We start from the raw sequence: 23,936 nt of genomic DNA, 5'->3' as shown, positions 1-23,936 counted from the left end.
CAGCTAACACAAGTAACATGGATCCACCCTCTATCTCCTGGGATACATTTGCATTTCATGTTTTCCAGCAATTTTCTGTCATCTCCTGGTCTAGAAGTCTTCATCCATAGTGGACCCTTTGCTCCAGAGGAGTAGAAATGGTGTACTATAAACATAAGTCATTCACATTGGATACCATGTGACACCAACCATTAATTAACAACCTTCCGAGGAAGCTCCATCACCTCATTACCTCAGTGACGGACAGCTATGTAGAATCTGCCATATGGAAGGGGCCTAATCAATGTTTCATGGAGGAGTGAAGGACTACTTTGCTATTTTCATTTCTGTTTTGTGAGTCTGTCGTTTTCCTATTGACATTGAAAGGAGCTCTATACACACTTTCCAGAGGTGACCCACTGAGAGATGCTACGATTGGCTAGCCAGAGTCATTAACAACCCTTTCTCCAATAGGCTGGAAATACTTGCCTTCCCAGCTAGTGGTAGTCACGTGACCCAGACTACTAGAAAGAAAAGCTATTGGAGGCTCTGGAAAAGCTTTTACTTTCCTGATAAAAGAGACGGATGAGTAGTACCATGCCTTCCCCTGCTTCTTCTTTACTTGAATGCACATGTAATTTCCAGGGCTAGTTGGTCACCTATCATATCTGAGGAAAATATGAGAACTGAAGAAACACTGGCCCTGACATCCTAATACTAATAATTACCGACATCCAGATTTTTCATTAAATGAGGAAAATAACTCCCTATTTGGTTTGTTTTTTGTGTGTTTTTTTGTTTTTGTTTTTTGTTTGTTTGGCCACACCGCACAGCTTATGGGATCTTAGTGCCCCGACCAGGGATTGAACCCTCAGCAGGTTCAATCAGTCCTAACCACTGGACCACCAGGGAATCCCCGACTCTCTTTGTTTAAACCACTTAATAGTCATATTTTCTACTGCATATCTCCCACAGCATCCATAACTGCTTTCTTATAATATAGATCAACAGTTCCTTTGTAATCACTTCCACCTTTTTTAACTCCAAAGGAAATCATCACTACAATTGCTAATCAAGTTAGTACAATCATTTAAAAATGTATGCAATAAACCTTACCTATATTTTACAGTGGTAAGAGCAGAATATGTCATCATCCTTGCTATATAACAGCAAATCAAAATTCAGCAGTATTGTGGCTAATATTATATGAGACATTGGCAAGGGATTAGCATATGCATTGTTAATCTTAATTTTCCAGCTTATATTTTTCTTTTGTAAGAGTTCAGGAAGCTAAACTACATACTTTAAATTCAGATAAGGTTAAAGCAACTTAGATAGTATAAATGGTCAATACACAAGCGTCTAGAAATTTTATTCTGATATATTTCATAGAAATTTTAAAATAAATACACATTTTATTATATTAATGCATGCTCTTATTAGTTTAATGAAGGTTCCAGCTTTACACATTGGCCCATAAAAGAAATATAAACTTCTTAAAAATAAAATCTATATATAGTATAGCTTTTATTGAATTGCAAGAGATGAATTTTTATTTAACCATACATGTAAATCTTTGGAAACAACAAAATAATACAGAAATTATAATTCCAATTTCCTGTGCTCTGGGATTAATCTAATGTTTCTCCTAAGCTCAGATCCCACCATCCCCTACTTCTGGAATTTGAATAAGAAAGGCATGGGAGATAGACTGGACAAGTAATTATACAACACAGGGTCTAATGGACACCTGGTCAAGTCCCCTAGCTTTTCTGGGTTCTGTTAATTTATGCATAGGTTTGGGATAGCTACAGTATCCACTTAATTAAAAGAAACTGGATTTTAACAACTGATTCTAAGGATGCTAGCGTGTTCTTAAATAAACAGGTAAAGCTTTTATCCACATCAAAGGGAATTACTCATACCTAAAAGCTCAATAGACATTAGGAGTTTAAATTGTGCAATGTTTTCCTATCTTCTCCAGAGGCAACCTCCATTACAGAGTTTTTAGCTTGAGAGGTTAATTTAATTCAACTTGAGTGTTGATAAAATGTCCTTCAGTTAGGAAAGAAAGAGGGAGGAGAGTAAGAAAGGACTTTTTTATTGGGAGATAATTTTACATATAGAAATCTACAGTTTCAAATATATCCAACCTCAATGAACAGTGAAATGAAGAGATTTTTAACATTAACAATCTGTCTTTAATACTCTAGCAGTTTATATTATACATAACTGCAGAACACTAAATTCTCATAATTATTTTTGCTGAGTATTGTGTTAAACTTCAAGGATTAATCAAGGATTATCAATACAAACTAATATTTCATGCAGAAGTATCACTTATGATAAATTATTTTTTTCTTGTATGAAACTAATTTCCTTAAAAAAATAGGTATATGTACTGAAAACACTACTATGCCAAGTGTTTCCTGCATACACGTGTTTCTAATACAAACTAGCTATAAGCCAGAGAAAATAATCAACCACATAACTACAAGGCAGATTCTATTCTTTCATTTCATCAGCTGCCCTATGAAAAGTTAATTATCTTCAAAGGAAAATCTTTTGGGGCTGTAATTTTTATTTTACTGACAATTACAACTGATTTATTTCTAATGTTAAGGAGTCCACGTTTAGCAAGCACTGAAGGCTTCAGAGAACAGAAAAGATTTTGTATTTAAGAGAGTGATTCTATGAAATTCTCTACTTCATATTATAGAAAGACAAATTAATATACAGATTAATATAGAACTGTGTGTTATTAAAAGTTATTAAAATTAACTTGAAATGTGTTTAGCCCAAATTAGTAAACTATACACCAGAAATCAAAAAATTAGTATAAAAGAAGAATGTAAGCTATCTTAAAGATTTTTACAGTGATTACATGTTGAAATGATAGTATTTTGGATATACTGAGTGAAATGTACTGTATTATTAAAATTAACTTCAGCTGTTTCTTTTAATTTTTTTAATGCTGCTGCTAGAAAATTTTAAATTACATATATGGCTCACATTATTTTTCTATTCTACAGCACTGCTATAGAAACAGCAGACTCTATTACATGTTAATATTAATCCCAATCCACACTGTTAAATTTCATAGCATTATGATATTTGACATAACATATTTAATACATTATCACAAGATTCCTGAGCTTAGAATCAAATACACCTCTACTCTTGAAAACAAAACCAAACAAAACGTGCTCTAATCTTTTCCATCATCTTCTGTATACTAGCAACTGTGCTAAACTTTGGTTATGTATGACTCAGCAAACACGCAAAAGGGATCTTTTGGGTGATAGAACTATTCTAAAATTGGACTGTTGTGATGGCTGCACAACTATAAATGTATTCAAAAATCAATGGATTGTATACTTACAACTGGTAAATTGTATAGCATTGGAAATTATACCTCAATAAAGCTGTGTTGTTTTTTTTTTTAAGTACGCAGCTAGAGCCCAGCAGATTTAAAGTGCCATCTAGAAGCTGCATATACATTTCAGGTAATTCAAATATAATTCTTCAATCCATCATACGGCTCAACATTGCAATGAAAATTTTTCCATGAGGGTCTTGTTACCTGCAATGGGTCCTCATTCAACAGTGGATTATGTCATCACTAGTTGGAGGTATAAGTTACAAAAAACAAAGGGAACACAGAGTAGCTGAAAGTGGACAGTTTATTAGTGGCACCCAGCTCAGGCAATAATAGCCCTTATAATAATGTACATCTTGTTGCAAACTTACCCAATCTCGGCACCCTATAATTGGACATCTGCTGGTATTTTGCCATGCTAGACTGAATACTGGAATGTAAGAAACCTCCTGCTCTACACTAATAAAACCAAATAAAAGACAATAGATTGAGTCAAAATTAACATTTAACAATTTCCCTGCAAAACTGAAAGCTAAACTGCTCATTTCTCTTTCCCTATTGCAAGAAAAAAAAAGTAGCAGAGAGGGCTTCCCTGGTGGGGCAGTGGTTGAGAGTACTCCTGCCAATGCAGGGGACACGGGTTCGTGCCCCGGTTGGGGAAGATCCCACATGCCGCGGAGCAGCTGGGCCCGTGAGCCATGGCCGCTGAGCCTGCGCGTCCGGAGCCTGTGCTCCACAACGGGAGAGGCCACGGCAGTGAGAGGCCCGCGTACCACAAAAAAAAAAAAAAAAAAAAAAGTAGCAGAGAAATCCAGCAGCTCAAAAATTATAGTCAATTTGGAAAAACATATTGGTGATTAATAAATTTCAAGTTAAGAACATAGGATCGTTTGTGCATTGCTTCTATCATACCTTGAAACAAACTATTTTCAATCTAAAATTTGTGAGATTATTCACTATGGATATTATGGTGCTGCCACCTTTTGCTTTTTTTGAACATCATCTCCATACCAAAAAAATAAAAATAAGTCAGCTCTACTTTTTCTACTTTAGCAAAATGTGTCTGAAGAACTATGACTTATGCTTTCTTTACACTCAGGAAAACACAGGAAAGTAAAACACAGATCACACCTTCATGCAATTGAACCACTATACAGTTTTGTGCTTTTTGTGGCCTATCTAATAAATACTATTTCCAGAGCTCTCTTTACCCCATATTAACCAAAAAAAAAAAAAAAAGAAGAGAAAATGAAACAGTGGGAACAGTAATAATAACACATAAATAACTCACATTGAACACTGGAACAGATTTCAAGATGTGTGCATGTACACAAATATAAATACAGACAAAAATTTGCACGGACCCTGAGTTCCCTCAAGTTCTCATCTTAGATGTAAACTAGGTGGATAGTTCAAAAGCCAAAGACCATGTGGAATGTTAAAATCATTTAGGAATGTTCATTTAATGCAGCCACAGAATCGAGGGACATATTATAGTCCATTCTAGTTATAAAATGACTCATCCTGGCATTTAGATAAATCTATGAATGCATTTGTTCTAGTTCCAGACTGAAGTTACATCACAATTGTGAATGCTTATGACGTAGTTATACTTTATGAGTTGAGTGACACATTTAAAACTCAAACATGTATAAAACATTCACTGAATTTGACTTTCTAGAGAGATGATTATCTATTGGTCAGTATTGGATAACACCACCCATTTCACATAACCCAGAATACTGTCCAATCAATGTGGTGTCCCAGCACATATCTGGCAGTTTTTCACACTGTCTTAATCATTCATAAATGCTTTTAAGACTCCCCAAATAAAAGCCCATAAAGATATGAATATATTTTTAAAGATATCTATAAAATAATGCTATCCAGGTATCAAAACTGAGTTACATTTTACTATGATACCTATTCTTTTCTTATTTCTGATATTTTCAATAGGTAAAGTAGTACAAGTCAACTGACAATGAAGTTCATCTTTATAAAGTATAGAGAAGAGCTTTTCTTCTTTAGTCCAAGATATTGTTGAACTCAGAGCATACGAGACGCATTAATATTTAACTCCTCCCAAAATTAAAACTTTTACAGAATGTTCATAAAGCTCTAAAATAGGTGATTTTAACCTACCAGCATGAAGCGTGGCTTTCTCTAATTTCTAAGTAGCCAAAATATTCATACTGGGGCACTATTCAATTTCTTAAGAATTTGTGTCAAAGAACTATATCTACTTCTTGGTGGATTTCTGTCATACTCTCCATTCCTAGACATATCACCATACCAAACAATGTGCAAATAACTGTTTAGGAAAACTGAAATGCCCACACTAGATAGCTATTTACTTTAGGAATAAAATAAACCAAAAACATCTCAAAATTTTCTACAGGCTATGCAGAAGACAGGAAAGGATGATTTTTACAGGCCATGCAGCTAAGAGAGAGAGTTGATTCAGGGAATATAATACTATAAATTTAAACATATTATGCCTTTTGTAAGGCTTTTTGTAAATCACCATAGAAGTTGATTAAAGTGCTTGCCATGGCTGTATCTACTGCAGACTGGGGAATCATTCCACGCAGATCCGTCTGAATATAGCCTGTCAAAAGACTCCGGTTTGGACTGTCTTTAAGAGGAACACAAAACCAACCACAGGGATGGTTGTATCCACGAACAAATTCTGATCTCTTTTCACTCCAGTCAAGACTTACCCCTACAAGGCAATTTAAAATGACACTATTAATAGCAATGACTGACATTAATCTAAAACTCTCACTAAAAAATATTATCAGATTTCTTATTTACATATTTTTCTTCTCATCCATGTAGATGAAAATTAAGCCCCAAGAGTGACCGTGGAAGAATGAAAAAGATAATTACTAAGTGGAATTCTGACAGAGGCTGGTAGATATGTAATGGGGAAAGTTCTAATCCCTTCAGAATAAATGGCATCATGTCATCTTGGTAACTCCTTGGAAACTACAAATCTTCTCTGTAGCAGCCAGGCCTCAAGGTACTAATAATCAAACCTATGTACAACCACTGCTCCCCACAGGCACTACCATATCAAACTTTGGTTCTGGCTGGTTCAGATTAAACAGGTAGATGTGTACCTACAACTGCCAACTCAAATATATCGTACATACAAAAATATTAATTTACGTATAGATATATTTTAGAAAGCAGGAGCCTTCTAATAGTATCTTTAATTTTGAAAAGAAAAATATTACACAGATCAAGGAAGGAAAAGTACTCTAACACATACCAAGCCTATTTTTTCTAAGTATATGACTAAGAAGCTGTTTCTTGAGAGTGACTTAGAAGGAAACCCAACGACTAGATCCCTTTCTTAGAGGCAGTCATGCGTTCCATATTTGTTAGCTGTGACCTGAAGGATACTGTGTAACGGGGAACAAAAACTCATCAGAAAGATTGCAAAAACCTTCTCGATATTGTTATTTTAATCCCTAGGGTTTAGCATTTGCAAACAGAGCTTAGTGATTATAAAATAACTATGGGGACTTCCCTGGTGGCGCAGCAGTCGTTAAGAATCTGCCTGCCAATGCAGGGGACACAGGTTCGATCCCTGGTCCGGGAGGATCCCACATGCCGCGGAGCAACAGAGCCCATGTGCCACAACTACTGAGCCTGTACTCTAGAGCCCACAAGCCACAACTACTGAGCCCGCATGCCACAACTACTGAAGCCCACGTGCCTAGAGCCCAAGCTCCGTAATAAGAGAAGCCACCGTAATGAGAAGCCCACGCACCGCAGCAAAGAGCAGCCCCCGCTCGCCACAACTAGAGAAAGCCCATGCATGCGCAGCAACGAAGACCCAATGCAGCCAAAAATAAATTAATTAAATAAAATAAAAATTTTTTAAATAACTATGAAAGTTGCAAATATATCTTGTGTAGAAACATCCAGCCTAGAAAACAAAGTTTAAAACAAACCGAGAGAAAGTAAAAGGTTTTGAGACAATTACCACAGGATAAAAGCCCTTCTTTATAGTCCACAGTATAGGAGAAGTCAACAAACTCTCTTGGGGAAATTATATTCCAAAGCTGACCAGCAGTAGTATAACGCATCACACAGCAATTCTGAAAGAGAACAGGTAACAGCTGTTAGTACTATAGGAAACACATACATAGACTCATATATCATAAGTTAATCTTTAGTAAAAAATTAACACTCACTTGAAATGTGTTATAATAAATATTAATAACATTTCTTACAGTGATTCTGACAGGTTTAGATCTCTATTCTATATCTCACGGTGACTGTATGGACTTGAAGAGGATATACAATCAAAACACAGAGGTAAGTTACCCAGTATCCTAATCTCTGTTTCAGTAGAGTCACCTCTTATCCTATATGATAAAAGTGGAAGCAGGTAGTATAGACTGTAGGTGTATAAGATAAAATCCACAAGTACTTTGACTAAGACACCAAATATGTCAATAAAGGAATTCAAACATGGCAAGGAATGAATTAATAAAAACAGACAAAGAAAGAAAGCCACTTAGGTTACATAATTCTCTAATGCCTAAGGTGGCATTTTTATCTTTGATTTTGGCTAAATAGTAATGGAAAACCTACATTCTATTACCTAGAAACCTGAATATGATGGTGGTATTTTCAGAATTTTAGATTTCAGAACCTCAGCTAAAGTTTTACAATTAAAGACACTGATGATTTTCTTAAGCAGCAAGGGTAAAGCTATTGCAGAAAACAAACTCAGTTCTGACTAACACTCCTTAGTTAATATGAGGAAACTCAAGCTTTTTAAAAGGCAGCAAGGATTCCCCTGTGAGATCTTTGCCATGACTACTTATTCTCAAAGCAATGAATATAATGAATGCAAGTATACACACGTGTTCACGTGCACATGTGCATACATACACCCACACACACACACACTCACCCAAACACTCACACACACACACACACACAATTTGAAGCAACATTTCTAAACAAATACCTCTTCAAAGTACTCCAAAATATCCAATGAGGTCATTAAGCTGTCCCAATCCAAGCGACAGGGACCTGGGCGTATATGGTCTATTACACTATTGACGACATCGTCTATAACACCTTGGGCTTTGAAGCTGGAGAAAACATATTAAAGTCAAATGCTATTAGAATGAAAATTTTCAGCATGTTCTCACAGTTCAGAGCTCACATCAAAAAAAAATAAAATTTAATGAAGATTTTTTAAAAAGAGTAAATCCCGACTTTTCTGATAAATTAGGTTCTGTCAATTATTTCATCAGAATGTACTCTAAAACGTCCTCAAATCTAATAAGAGATCTGAAGGCTATCTTATGCATTATCATGAACATAGTAAAATACCTTCATGTTATGGTGTAGCCAAGAGCAGTCTGTAGAACACTGTAATGCTTCTATTTATTTCGTATGCTGTTCTTTTCCCAGCTATGCTCTAACATGTTATTAGTATATGCATATTCTTACCCTAACTTTTGAAACCTTTTTATTAGGAATAGAAATATAGGTCACCCAAGAATAGAATGCCCAGGATTGACTCATGAATAATATCAGAACTTGACATATTTCAAAGGTGGCATTACATACCAGTAGGAAAAAGATATACTAGTTCAAAAATATTGTTTGGATTCAATAGTTATCCTAACAGAGAGAATAAAAACTGGATTCTTACTTCACATCATTCAAAATAAATCCAGATAGACTAAATACCACTATGTAAAAGGTAAAAATTTTTAATTTAGAGAAAAATATACAAGTGACCATCTTTGTGACCTCAGGATACAGGGGGATTACTTGAATACATAAAACACACAAAAACACAAATTACACAAGATGGTTAAAATTTAAAACTTACATACCACAAATGACAAAATAAGTAATTTCTTTAAAAACTAGCCACAGAGTGGAAGAAGATAAGTGCAACACATATATACAGATATATACTTATTATAGAGGATACATGATTAATTCCTATGAAACAATGAGAAGAGGACAATCCAAACAAAAGATGAGCAAAGGACAAGGTTGACCTGAAATGTCAATAAACTTAGAGAAGATGCTCAATTTCACTCATAATCAACTAGCAAGATACCATCTCATACCCCTGAAAAACCGGCAGAGATTAAAAACTTAATAACAAGTGTTGAATGGAAGGGAATTAGAACTCTCAAAGTGCTACCACCACTTTAGAGAGCAATTTGGCAACATGCAGTAAAGTGGGATGATGTATGTCCCTAAGACACAGGCACATCCCAAGAAAATGATACATGTGTGTAGAAGGAGACATGTACCAAAAAGCTTACTGTAGAGAAGAATTCACAACAACCTGAAAATTCATCAGTAGGCAAACTTGCAAACACAGATAAACACATTGTGGTATATGAATACAGAAGTGAAAGACTAGATCAACATGTAACAACATGGGTAACTCTTGAAAACACAGTATTGAACAGAAAAAATTAAAGCGCATTACTAAAACAAACACACACACACACACACACACACACGGTCAAAGTGTGAAATAGGAATAATACACACAACTTCAAGAGAGTAGTTATCTCTGGGGAGGAAAGAAAAGAGAGATAGATTGGCTTTAACTCCATCATTGTTTTCAGGGGTCTCTTTTCTCTTTTTAAATATCTGAAGCCTTTTTATCATTTTGTAAATCTCTCAAGCTCAAGCTTATATTATGTTCCATCCTAAGTCGGCTCTTCTGCCTGTGTTCTCTAACTTGGGGTGAGGGTGGGGGTAGGAGGTGGGTAATACAAATTACTTCAGGCACAAATTAGAAATCTAGGATTCAATTTGGACTCTTCTTTCTCTCTTAACCCCATTCCAATAGTCAGAACTAATAAGTCACCATGTTTCATCAAGATGATTTTCCAAACGTAAACTGCTTAGAACAATATCTGGTTTTCAATAAATGTTAGTTATCATCGCCATCATCATCATCACCACCACCATCACTATCATAAATCTCTTTCAAGTTCATTTGTCCTTTTCAACTCCCATGCTATGTCCTTAGTTTGGGAACTGTGTGTCCAACTCAACACTGCATCAGTTTCTAGCTCTTCTGATCATATAACTCTTTAAGAATCTGAAAAAAGCCACAGATCTCTTCCCAGGAATATACACATTGTCACAAAACTTTGTATACAATCTTAGGGACATTTCAAGAAACTAGCCATGGACCCCCAGGATACAAGCTCTTCTCTAAATTTTCCATGCTCATTTCTGTCTTTCACAATTGTTATTAGAATAAATGCAAAATCCTCTGAGGACTTGGGATGTATGGGTAGGGTTGAGCAGTAGGTAACGCAAAACTGAATGCCTTAGTTTAGAATTCAAAAATCCTTCAGGGCTTCCCTGGTGGCGCAGTGGTTGAGAGTCCGCCTGCCGATGCAGGGGACACAGGTTCGTGCCCCGGTCCGGGAAGATCCCACATGCCGCGGAGCGGCTGGGCCCGTGAGCCATGGCCGCTGAGCCTGCGCGTCCACAGCGGGAGAGGCCACAACGGTGAGAGGTCCGCGTATGGCAAAAAAAAAAAAAAAAAAAATCCTTCAGACATCCTCTCCCCACCCCCATACTTAATGCTCCAGCTATACAAACACAACTTCAACTTCCCTAAATAAACTCCTTAAAGTGTTTCCCATCTGTGTGAACGTAGTAAATGAAATTCTCTCTGCCTAGAATATGAATTTATCCTTCATCCCTAAGAAATACCTATTCGTTCTTTAAGACTCCACTCCAATATTAGTTCCCCTATGAAGTTTTTCCATATCACCAAGCATAGTGCTTCTTTGGCACTTTTTACACTTTTTCAGCCCCAGCAGGGATAATCTAAAGGATTAACTTCTACACTTGCTTACAATGTTTAATCCAACTCCAGTTTCCCTGTCCTTCTCATAAATACTGTACAACTTATCTTCCTGGAAATGCTATCTTTGGTAATACACTTCAAAATACTCTGTATATAGTAAGTTCAGTCAACAGTTTCATTTTAAAAAGTGCTGAGTCCCAAGGATGTGACTATTCCGCTCCAATTTCACATGGCAATTATCTCCTCTGGCTTTAAAAAACAGTATTTTTTTACTGGTTAAAGGCATAATTCATGTTCAACTATACGCAAAAAACAGAAATAAAAATCACACATAAAACTGACATCTAGAGGTATATATTTTGTGTTAAATAAAACATTTTAATATATAAAAAATATATATTTAAAGTCAACCCATGATTGTGCTACATACAGTTTAGTATTCTGCTTTATTCACTTTTCATTGTATCTTGAGCATTTTATTATGTTTTTAAAGACTGTAAAATAGCACATTTTATAATTTAATCATTCCCCAACAATTGATTATTCGGGTTGTTTGTAATTTTTAATATTTTAAGTAATACTGTGATGGAAGAGACAAGTTTAAATAACTATTAATTTTCCCATGATTTCTTCAAGATAAATTTCTTAGAATAAAATATGCTACAGCACTGAATAAATGCAGAAAGAATATTAGAAGGGTCTTATACACCATAGTAAGAAATTAAGATTTTATCAGCTATCTGATATCATTATGATATCATTATAATCCCCTCACCACCAACTCTGTCCACCAGGGATATGGACATTTTAAAGGCTTTGAATTCATAACAGGATTTGCTTCTCAGAAAGTTTAACATCTTAAAGCAAAAGCCAAATTTTACTGGCAATGATCTTTCAGTGATCATGTGTGTAGGTGTGTATATATCTGAAGTTTAGCAATGTCCTAAAAGCTATGTAACACTACAGGAATTTACTTACAGATATCCATTAAATTCTTCTGAAGGTTTCCTCCAAATTGTTACAGCTTTCTAGAAAAATAAAAACAGTGTATACTGATAATTACATATAATATCTGGATATAAACCTGGATATAAAACTGATAATTTCATAAACTCTACAACATTAGCTTTTGCATGAAAATAAAACATAAGTAAATATTCAAAGAAATATGCAAAAGTAATTTATACCATAAAATAATCCATATCTGAATTTCTTCTCTATCTGAAAGTAGTACACATCTTACTTAAATTACAAACCCCTACAAAAGGTTTTTCAATAGCTAATGACACCAAAACACTGTTAAGATTCGGTGATGGCACTATCTCATTGGCCATTATTATTTGCCTCATTCCAATCTCATCTATTTACCATTACTGACACATTTAGACTGAGATAAAAGAAATGTTAAATACTTCATTCTGAACTTGCTCACATCTTTTTAAAATTAAACAATTCAAATCTATTATGACAGTGCTACCTTGAATTAGTCCCTACACTTTTTTCCAGATCGTTTCCCAAGAAATTCTGAACAGCAGAATAGCCAGAGGACTTAACTGGAAGAGTCCTGGGTTCGAGGATTGGCTCTGTCAACACTCAGGTACGTCATATTGGTAAAAAAAGAATACTAACTGGCCATTCTCAAAGACTTGTTAAAATATCTGAAACAATTTCAAATTATCAATTACTATACTTCCTTAAACTGACAATGACACATTTTATTTACTGACTTGAGAGGCTGCTCTTTACAATCTTGTTGCCATGAGTCTATTCTTGTGTCCAATATCTGAAGAACTAATGAAAGCAGTGCAGGATTACTATGTTCCTTCCTTTATGAGACAGTAAACCATCAACTTTATTAGCACGTTTATCTATCCCACACATTCATCTAAAGTATGGTCCATATTTTTCCATACCATTTTGAAAGTCATCCACCAGCTCATTAGACAGAAGATACACCCTCATACATAAGTAATTTAATTAATTTACCATTTTCTTAGCAACTCGCCACTTTTCATCTTCAAGGCTGTGGTATTGGATGAGAGTGTTTTTAAGTCTAGTCGCCAAAACAGCTGCATCAGGCAGGTGTTCCATTTGTTTTCCCTGTTACAGAGACTAATATTATCATCAGCAAACACCAGAGTTAGATGCAGTAGACCAATGGGTCTCAAATATGGCTTCATAAAAGAATCACCTGGGGAATTGTAAAAGATACCTATACCTGGACCCCATCCCAAATCAACTAATCAGGATCCCTGAGGGTAAGACCTGGCCTAGATTTTTTTTTTCTAAAAGCTTCCAAGGTGTGGAACACATAGGGATAAGAATCATGTATGCTGAGTTATTAAAATCACTCATATAAAAAATAAAATACAATACTATTTCCCTTTCTAATAGAATCTAACCCAAAAGAATAAATTATAAAATTCCAGGTAACTTAAAGAAAAAAATAGTGCTTTTTCAAAAATACAAAAATAACACACAAGGCATAAACTCTTTTAAAATTCCTTAGAGATTCAGCCACTGAAAATTTTCATTTTACCAGCCAACAGATATAGGACTCATTCTAGCAAACAAATGACAACCACAATTGGAAACCTTCTCTTACATCCTTTAAGGATAGGACTAGAGACCTCTGAAGAATTTCAAAAGTTTGAAGAACTCTATTGTCTTCAATGTTTTATTTCATTTGATGAAGTGTCATAGGATTCAGTGAGGTATCTGTGTAACATAGGAGGTGATATGAAGACCTTAGAACCATAAGTACAGCATAAATAAGTGGTTTATAATTTTAAGGCAATAATTTTAACTATACAGAGAGGAAAGTACTATATCATTAATAATTCCAAAGGTATGTTATTGTTCAACAATACTTTAAAAGGGAAATGATTACTAATCTTTAAAGATAATAAACTTAATATAATGAGGGATTCTATAATGTGATCATTTTAAAACAAAAACAACGGGAACTATAAACCTGAAGCCTGCGAAAAGGAGACCCCAAACACAGTAAGTTAAGCAAAATGAGAAGACAGAGAAACACAGCAGATGAAGGAGCAAGGTAAAAACCCAACAGACCTAACAAATGAAGAGGAAATAGGCAGTCTACCTGAAAAAAAATTCAGAATAATGATAGTAAAGATGATCGAAAATCTTGGCGATAGAATGGTGAAATTACAAGAAACGTTTAACAAGGACCTAGAAGAACTAAAGAGAAAACAAACAATGATGAACAACACAATAAATGAAATTAAAAATTCTCTAGAAGGGGGCTCCCCTGGTGGCGCAGTGGTTGAGAGTCTGCCTGCCGATGCAGGGGACACAGGTTCGTGCCCCGGTCCGGGAAGATCCCACATGCCGCAGAGCGGCTGGGCCCGTGAGCCATGGCCGCTGAGCCTGCGCGTCCGGAGCCTGTGCTCTGCAGTGGGAGAGGCCACAAGAGTAAGAGGCCCGCGTACCGCAAAAAAAAAAAAAAATTCTCTAGAAGGGATCAATAGCAGAATAACGAGGCAGAAGAACGGATAAGTGACCTGGAATATAAAATAGTGGAAATAACTACTGCAGAGCAGAATAAAGGAAAAAAAAAAAAGAAAAGAATTGAGGACAGTCCCAGAGACCTCTGGGACAACATTAAACGCACCAACATTCGAATTACAGGGGTCCCAGAAGAAGAAGAGAAAAAGAAAGGGACTGAGAAAATATTTGAAGAGATTATAGTTCAAAACTTCTCTAATATGCGGAAGGAAATAGTGAATCAAGTCCAGGAAGCACACAGAGTCCCATACAGGATAAATCCAAGGAGAAACATGCCAAGACACATATTAATCAAACTATCAAAAATTAAATACAAAGAAAAAATATTAAAAGCAGCAAGGGAAAAACAACAAATAACACACAAGAGAATCCCCATAAGGTTAATAGCTGATCTTTCAGCAGAAACTCTGCTAGCCAGAAGGGAGTGGCAGGACACATTTAAAGTGATGAAAGGGAAGAACCTACAACCAAGATTACTCTACCCAGCAAGGATCTCATTCAGATTGGACAGAGAACTGAAAACCTTTACAGACAAGCAAAAGCTAAGAGAATTCACCACCACCAAGCCAGCTTTACAACAAATGCTAAAGGAACTTCTCTAGGCAGGAAACACAAGAAAAGGAAACGACCTACAATAACAAACCCAACAATTAAGGAAATGGCAATAGGAACATACATATCGATAATTACCTTAAATGTAAATGGATTAAATGCTCCCACCAAAAGACATAGACTGGCTGAATGTATACAAAAACAAGACCCATATATATGCTGTCTACAAGAGACCCACTTCAGACCTAGGGACACATACAGACTGAAAGTGAGGGGATGAAAAAGATATTCCATGCAAATAGAAATCAAAAGAAAGCTGGAGTAGCAATTCTCATATCAGACAAAATAGACTTTAAAACAAAGACTATTACAAGAGACAAGGAAGGACACTACATAATGATTAAGGGGTCAATCCAAGAAGAAGATATAACAATTGTAAATATTTATGCACCCAACAAGGGAGCACCTCAATACATAAGGCAAATACTAACAGCCATAAAATGGGAAATCAACAGTAACACAATCATATTAGGGGACTTTAACACCCCACTCTCACTAATGGACAGATCATCCAAAATGAAAATAAATAAGTAAACACAAGCTTTAAATGATACATTAAACAAGATGTACTTAACTGATATTTATAGGACACTCCATCCAAAAACAACAGAATACACTTTCTTCTCAAGGGCTGATGGAACATTCTCCATTATAGATCATATCTTGGGTCACAAATCAAGCCTTGGTAAATTTAAGAAAACTGAAATCTTATCAATCTTTTCTGACCACAACACTATGAGACTAGATATCAATTACAGGAAAAAAATCTGTAAAAAAAATACAAATACATGGAGACTAAACAATACACTACTTAATAACCAAGAGATCAATGAAGAAATCAAAGAGGAAATCAAAAAATACCTAGAAACAAATAACGATGAAAACACGATGACCCAAAACCTATGGGATGCAGCAAAAGCAGTTCTAAGAGGGAAGTTTATAGCAATACAATGCTACCTTAAGAAATAAGAAACATCTCAAATAAAAAACCTAACCTTACAGTTAAAGCAATTAGAGAAAGAACAAAGAAAACCCAAAGTTAGCAGAAGGAAAGAAATCATAAAGATCAGATCAGAAATAAATGAAAATGAAATGAAGGAAACAATAGCAGAGATCAATAAAACTAAAAGCTGGTTCTTTGAGAAGATAAACAAAATTGATAAACCATTAGCCAGACTCATCAAGAAAAAAAGGGAGAAGACTCAAATCAATAGAATTAGAAATGAAAAAGGAGAAGTAACAACTGACACTGCAGATATAGAAAGGATCATGAGAGATTACTACAAGCAACTGTATGCCAATAAAATGGACAACCAGGAAGAAATGGACAAATTCTTAGAAATGCACAACCTTCCAAGACTGAACCAGGAAGAAATAGAAAATATGAACAGACCAATCACAAGCACTGAAATTGAAACTGTGATTAAACATCTTCCAATAAACAAAAGCCCAGGACCAGATGACTTCACAGGAGAATTCTATCAAACATTTAGAGAAGAGTTAACACCTATCCTTCTCAAACTCTTCCAAAATATAGCAGACAGAGGAACACTCACAAATTCATTCTACGAGGCCACCATCACCCTGATACCAAAACCAGACAAAGATGTCACAAAGAAAGAAAACTACGGGCCAATATCACTGATGAACATAGATGCAAAAATCCTCAACAAAATACTAGCAAACAGAATGCAACAGCACATTAAAAGGATCATACACCATGATCAAGTGGGCTTTATCCCAGGAATGCAAGGATTCTTCAATATACACAAATCAATCAATGTGATACACCATATGAACAAATTGAAGGAGAAAAACCATATGATCATCTCAACAGATGCAGAAAAAGCTTTCGACAAAATTCAACACCCATTTATGATAAAAACCCTCCAGAAAGTAGGCATAGAGGGAACTTACCTCAACATAATAAAGGCCATATGTGACAAACCCACAGCCAACATTGTCCTCAATGGTGAAAAACTGAAAGTATTTCCACTAAGATGAGGAGCAAGACTAGGTTGCCCACTCTCACCACTATTATTCAAAATAGTTTTGGAAGTTTTAGCCACAGCAATCAGAAAAGAAAAATAAATAAAAGGAATCCAAATCGGAAAAGAAGTAAAGCTGTCACTGTTTGCAGATGACATGATACTATACATAGAGAATCCTAAAGATGCTACCAGAAAAATATGAGAGCTAATCAATGAATTTGGTAAATAGCAGGATACAAAATTAACACACAGAAATCTCTTGCATTCCTATACACTAATGATGAAAAATCTGAAAGTGAAATTAAGAAAACACTCCCATTTACACTGCAACAAAAAGAATAAAATACCTAGGAATAAACCTACCTAAGGAGACAAAAGACCTGTATGCAGAAAATTATAAGACACTGATGAAAGAAATTAAAGATGATACAAACAGATAGAGAGATATACCATGTTCTTGGATTGGAAGAATCAACATTGTGATTAGAAATGCACAACCTTCCAAGACTGAACCAGGAAGAAATAGAAAATTTCTATTTTCTATTTCTATCTGTCTCTCTGAATGAGATCCTTGCTGGGTAGAGTAATCTTGGTTGTAGGTTTTTCCCTTTCATCACTTTAAATATGTCCTGCCACTCCCTTCTGGCTAGCAGAGTTTCTGCTGAAAGATCAGCTGTTAACCTTATGGGGATCTTTCTACTACCCAAAGCAATCTACAGATTCAATGCTGTCCCTATCAAACTACCACTGGCATTTTTCACAGAACTAGAACAAAAAATTTCACAATTTGTATGGAAACACAAAAGACCCCGAATAGCAAAAGCAATCTTGGGAAAGAAAAAGAGAGCTGAAGGAATCAGGCTCCCTGACTTCAGACTATACTACAAAGCTACAATAATCAAGACAGTATCGTACTGGCACAAAAACAGAAAGATAGATCAATGGAACAGGATAGAAAGCCCAGAGATAAACTAACGCACATATGGTCACCTTATCTTTGATAAAGGAGGCAAGAATATACAATGGAGAAAAGACAGCCTCTTCAATAAATGGTGCTGGGAAAACTGGACAGCTACATGTAATAGAATGAAATTAGAACACTCACTAACACCATACACAAAAATAAACTGAAAATGAATTAAAGACCTAAATGTAAGGCCAGACACTATCAAACTCTTAGAGGAAAACATACACAGAACACTCTGTGATGTAAATGACAGCAAGATCCTTTTAGACCCACCTCCTAGAGAAATGGAAATAAAAACAAAAATAAACAAATGGGACCTAATGAAACTTCAAAGCTTTTGCACAGCAAAGGAAACTATAAACAAGACAAAAAGACAACCCTCAGAATGGGAGAAAATATTTGCAAATGAAGCAACTGACAAAGGATTAATCTCCAAAATTTACAAGCAGCTCATTCAGCTCAATATGAAAAAAACAAACAACCCAATCCAAAAATGGACAGAGACCTAAATAGACATTTCTCCAAAGAAGATATACAGATTTCCAGCAAACACATGAATGAATGCTCAACATCATTAATCATTAGAGAAATGCAAATCAAAAGTACAATGAGATATCATCTCATACCGGTCAGAATGGCCATCATCAAAAAATCTACAAACAATAAATACTGGAGAGGGTGTGGAGAAAAGGGAACCCTCTTGCACTGTTGGTGGGAAGGTAAATTGATACAGCCACTATGGAGAACAGTATGGAGGTTCCTTAAAAAACTAAAAATAGAACTACCATATGACCCAGCAATCCCACTACTGGGCATATACCCTGAGAAAACCATAATTAAAAAAGACTCATGTACCACAATGTTCATTGCAGGTCTATTTACAATAGCCAGGACATGGAAGCAACCTAAGTGTCCATCGACAGATGAATGGATAAAGAAGATGTGGCACATATATATAATGGAATATCACTCAGTCATAAAAAGAAACGAAACTGAGTTATTTGTAGTGAGGTGGATGGACCTAGAGTCTGTCATACAGAGTGAAGTAAGTCAGAAAGAGAAAAACAAATACTGTATGCTAACACATATATATGGAATCTAAAAAAAAAAAAAATGGTCATGAAGAACCTAGGGGCAAGACGGGAATAAAGACGCAGACGTAGTAGAGAATGGACTTGAGGACATGGGGAGGGGGAAGGGTAAGCTGGGACAAAGTGAGAGGGTGGCATGGACATATATACACTACCAAATGTAAAATAGATAGCTAGTGCGAAGCAGCCGCATAGCACAGGAAGATGAGCTCGGTGCTTTGTGACCACCTAGAGGGGTGGGATAGGGAGGGTGGGAGGGAGGGAGATGCAAGAGGGAAGAGATATGGGGATATATGTATATGTATAGCTAATTCACTTTGTTATAAAGCAGAAACTAACACACGATTGTAAAGCAATTATACTCCAATAAAGATGTTAAAAAAAAGAGTAAATACTGCAAACAAATAAGGCTGAAAAAATAAAGAAAAAAGATATGAAATGGAAAAAAATAAAATAAAATGATACAGAAGTTCAGGGAAGAAAAAAAAACACTTTTCCTCTATTCTCTTATGCCCTGTCCCTGAGACCTCAATTAAATTGACAAAAGATAAACAGAAAAAAAGGCAAAGTTTACTTGATGTCAATATTTAATTTTTTTATGCAGAGAGGCTTTCATAGAAAATAACTGGAGACCCAGAGATGCTTATATACCCGGAGCTTATGCACCATCTTAAAGGGTGATAAACTCTGGAGAAATGACAAGACAAGGGAAAAGGGGTTTGAGCTTCTAGGGGTGGTAAATTATGGCAAGATAAATATATGGGAAGACACTAATAAAAGGTAAAGGCAAAAAAAAAAAAGGTAAAGGCTATTTTAATGAAGTTTGTTTGTGTAGACCATCTCAGTGTCAACTTTCTATCTCCAGTGATAGCAGTTATTCTCCTGGTATAGGAGAGAGAAGAGGGAAGACCTTCACCAAAGGATATTTATGTCCCATTTTTAGGCAGATAGTGGAAGGAAAAATAGTTCTTTCTGTGTCTGCTGCTTCTTAATTGCCTTCAGCTCAAAGTAACCTTCATTCTGAAGTGGCATGTTTTGGGGTGGCATATCCCTTCAGAAACATGGGAAAGTATATATAGAAAAGTCAGTAATATAGAATTTTGGATCTATGAAAGTGACGTGAAATATTTAATAATTATAGATCCTACCCGTAAGAAGTGGATTAGCTCATTTAAAAAGTCTGCCAGTCAGGAATAGATCCCATTTCCACTCAAGAGACTGCCAACTTGATAGCCAGTCAATGACCTTATTTAAGGGTATGTTATAAACAAACACAAGTTCTTAGCGAGGACTTGAAAAAGAAATTTAATTTATCCATTACTAAGGATCATTATGATTAAACAACATTCTTTAAATCCAAAGGTCACATGCCAGGTTCCTGTGGCTAGCAGATAAGAGTATTTTCAAAACTCTTTGATAGAAATCAAAGATGAAGTGGAAAGCTACTGTTAGCATAGACAACATTACCTTTAGGTAAATCTAGCATACAAAAAGTAAGCAATAAAAACTACCTATAAAGATGAGAATCTGAAACTTTAAGGTGTTTACCTTAGTTATCATTCACTCCTACTGGTTAGTATAAAGTCCAAACTCCCTAATATGGCTTATGGGCCCTTTTATATTTTGGCCAAGCTCATTGCCTAATTTCTACTCTTTTTTCCTGGACCCCTCTTAAGACTATGTTAGCTCCCCTGCCAATGTTAAAAACTCCTATTAATGAGCCTCTCTAGTGGTGGTGGAGTAGGAGGTAGGAAAGGAAGAAAATAAAGTAAGTACAAACTTGGAAGTCTCTCTTTTAGCCAATGAAGTATTTAACCAGGCAGTTAATCTTGATGAAAAAAATCCATGCAAGGGTTAAGTCCAAAAGGGAATAACAGTTACTTTCTAAACTGATCATCTGTGTTTAGACAGGCAAGACAGAGACTCTCTCAAGAACCAAGGTGGGGTGGGGATAGGGGAACAATATTGGGGTTATCAAGGTCTTGGTGCTCTCTTAATATAATAGGGCACTCACATTAATTGAAAAGAAAGCATGCAATATGCCCTATTGCAATCTCTATCTGTGGAGAATGTCAGGAAATGTTTTAAATACCATTCTGAACCTTATAGCAGGAAACTCTCCAACACTTACATGTCAGAGAAAACAGGTACCACTTAAGTGTATCAGAATCTAACAGCTCCATAAATGGGTTATATACTCTTGACAATTCTATAGCCAGGTGCTGAGTAATGTCCACCTTTTTTCTTTCTTACTGTAACCTTTTTGGTCACGTTTTCTATGTTTATGTTTTTGAAGTGACTATTAGTGTAGGCAGTTGCTGCCACCATTGAGTAGGCAGCCTTCACAGGTTAAAAAATTTTCTTGAGGCCATCTATCAGCACTACAGTCTTTGACCGATACAATTTTAATTTTTGTCAAATGTCAGTGAAATGGCCATAGGTTTTAATTAACTATGGAATATAATAAACATTTTAACCTCTAATAAAATGTGAATGCCATAAAAATCCGTTTGTACTTATGTAGTATGATTGAGTCAGAATTCACGTATTAAAGAAACTCATATCAGAATCATTTTACCTTCCATTACCTGATTGATATGTTTCATGTTTGTGAAGAGCTTCAATTTAACATGCCATAGATCTTCCCCAAGATGTGCAAACCAAGGCCTTGTAAATTAAATTATATTTTCTACCTAACATAAAAATTTCAGCATAGGCTTAATTGCCAACCAATTTTGAATTAGTAATTTAGCTTTTCCAATTAGTCAAGTATGGTAGTTTCTCATTTTTGAGACTGGCTGTAGCAGGAATGCAACAGGGTAAGTCTTCATCTGCAATGTGACTGATGATACTCCGATTCAGTGCTCACTTTGGCTTATTTTAGGACAAGCTTTACAACACCAATGAGACTTTTACAACACTTAAGACAATATTAATTTCTAATAATGTCACAGCTTTAAGTTTGAGTCCAAGTTAATGTTCAAGCTCCTAATGCTCTAATCCTTTATTGAAAAAATAATAATAGCTAACATTTATTGATCATTTACTACGTGATCATCCTTTCTGGCCACTTCAAATTGTATTATTTCATTTAATCCTCATAAATAACCTTAAGAGCCCATCCTATTATTGTCTCTATTTTACAGAAAGGGAAAAAGTATCAACACGGAGGTTAAGTCACTTGTCCAAGATCACACAGCCCATAAGTGATGGAGCCAGAATTCCAACCCAGGACCTCTGCCTCCAGAGACTAAAGGTCTATTCTGTAAAACACTGGATGCTGATCAAAGGCTGCAAGAGACTCTAAAAATCTGACATCATGTTGAATTTGCCGTATTTTGTCTTGGCTGCTGAACCTAAAAAATCTCAGGTAATCTTTCTTAATTGTAAATTAGGGATAACAGCAACATTAATTTATTGAGGAATTACAAGAGTTAATATATTTAGTACCGAACTTGGAAGATAGTAAGCACTCAGAAAACACTGCCTCTTAACAACACAGCCCCGTGAAAGCCTGGTGTGAGGGAATGGACCTTCTGTTGTCTGTGCACCTACTAAGAACCAGGGAGCACTGTGCCCATCACAGAACGGTATCTCAGTGAATCTTCACCCAGGCCCCCCGAAGCCAGGTTATTACCGCCCTTTCCCCATTTAACAGATGAAGTAACTTAGGCCTAATCGGCGTCCTAACGCTGGTGAACTGGGTGGAGGAGGAGAGGGGCAAGCCCTGGGATCCAACCAGCGTGACCCTTGCCCTCAGTTTTCTCTCACCTGTGAGGTCCACACGCGTCCGGCCGCCGGTTCCGCCATCCTGGACCTCCACGACGGCTTCCCTCGCCCACTGCCCGGAGCAGCTCCGGGAAGACGACCCTGTCGCCCCGCCTCCAGGCGGCCTCACCTCCGTGCTTCTACTCAAGGCTACTTGAGGTGAAGCAAGGAGTGCGACCGAGATCAGGCGTGCCAGGTAGACAGGAAACTCACGCTTTCTGCAATACTAACTCTACAGCTCTCTCGGCTTCCCCGCCCGCCGAGGCCACCGGTGGCAGCAGCCAATGGTCGCCAAGCCACTGCCAGTTGCAGCCAATTGGAAGGCACCAAGCCTTCCGGGGAAGGCGGGCCGAACCCCGCAACCACTCCCCCGGCTCGAACACTGGCCTCCGGGGGTGGGTAGCGGCAAAAGTTGGCAGAAGCAACGTGTGTTTGCAGGGATTGGCTGGCGCGGCAGCGTGCGGAGCGCTGATTGGTCGCCGAGAGATGGACTGATTCCGCGTCGGGTGAGAGTTGACGGTCTCCGGGCCACCTGCGTGTGTGGAGTCGCCTGTGGGTTTGGCTCTGGAAGAGTACCCTGTGGCCAATTAATTCTGAAAGAATTTCGCGTGGCAATAAATCCAGCTGGGAGAATATGAACGCGAAGAGGGAGTGAATGACGACGGTGAGGGATAAGGCTGGCTTAAATTCGCTGTGAAGATTAGCATCCCGCGGCTGCATTGCCCCTCCCAAGGCCAGAAGTCAAATAAGAAATGAGAAAAAAAAAAATGCACCCGTGCGAGGA

The 23,936-nt window shown here is 36.6% G+C and overlaps 1 protein-coding gene across 3 annotated transcripts; it reads right to left on the bottom strand.

The window, feature by feature from the left end:
* Positions 1-1,413: 1,413 nt before the first annotated feature.
* Positions 1,414-23,540, bottom strand: STARD4 (StAR related lipid transfer domain containing 4). 3 transcript variants are annotated; one of them, XM_082621424.1, is made up of 6 exons: positions 23,156-23,540; positions 13,179-13,304; positions 12,171-12,220; positions 8,349-8,475; positions 7,353-7,467; positions 1,414-6,080 (listed from the first exon to the last, which is right to left on the bottom strand). In XM_082621424.1, the coding sequence occupies exons 2-6, from the start codon at positions 13,281-13,283 to the stop codon at positions 5,851-5,853; spliced, it is 627 nt and encodes a 208-aa protein (XP_082477550.1). In that variant the 5' UTR covers positions 13,284-13,304; positions 23,156-23,540; the 3' UTR covers positions 1,414-5,850. The 3 variants fall into 3 exon arrangements, with proteins under 3 accessions (XP_082477550.1, XP_082477549.1, XP_082477551.1); XM_082621423.1 differs by having other exon boundaries at positions 13,179-13,292; XM_082621425.1 differs by lacking the exons at positions 8,349-8,475; positions 13,179-13,304; positions 23,156-23,540 and having other exon boundaries at positions 12,171-12,234.
* Between the last annotated feature and the right edge of the window lie 396 nt (positions 23,541-23,936).

The sequence above is a fragment of the Mesoplodon mirus genome, assembly GCF_964341445.2.
Source record: "Mesoplodon mirus genome assembly, chromosome: 5".
Lineage (NCBI taxonomy): Eukaryota > Metazoa > Chordata > Mammalia > Artiodactyla > Ziphiidae > Mesoplodon > Mesoplodon mirus.
Note: the sequence above shows the minus strand (reverse complement) of the source record. Positions and strands in the feature narration are given on the sequence as shown.

Bases quoted from the DNA above. Each gene is read 5' to 3' on its own strand.
- STARD4 (XM_082621423.1), bottom strand. From the start codon at position 23,194: ATGGCGGAACCGGCGGCCGGACGCGTGTGGACCTCACAG. The intron at 8,476-12,170 runs GTAAGTAAATTC...TGTTTTCTCCAG, and splicing joins GAAGAATTTAATGGATATCT to CTTCAAAGCCCAAGGTGTTA. The intron at 7,468-8,348 runs GTATTTGTTTAG...GTTCTCTTTCAG, and splicing joins TTTTGGAGTACTTTGAAGAG to AATTGCTGTGTGATGCGTTA.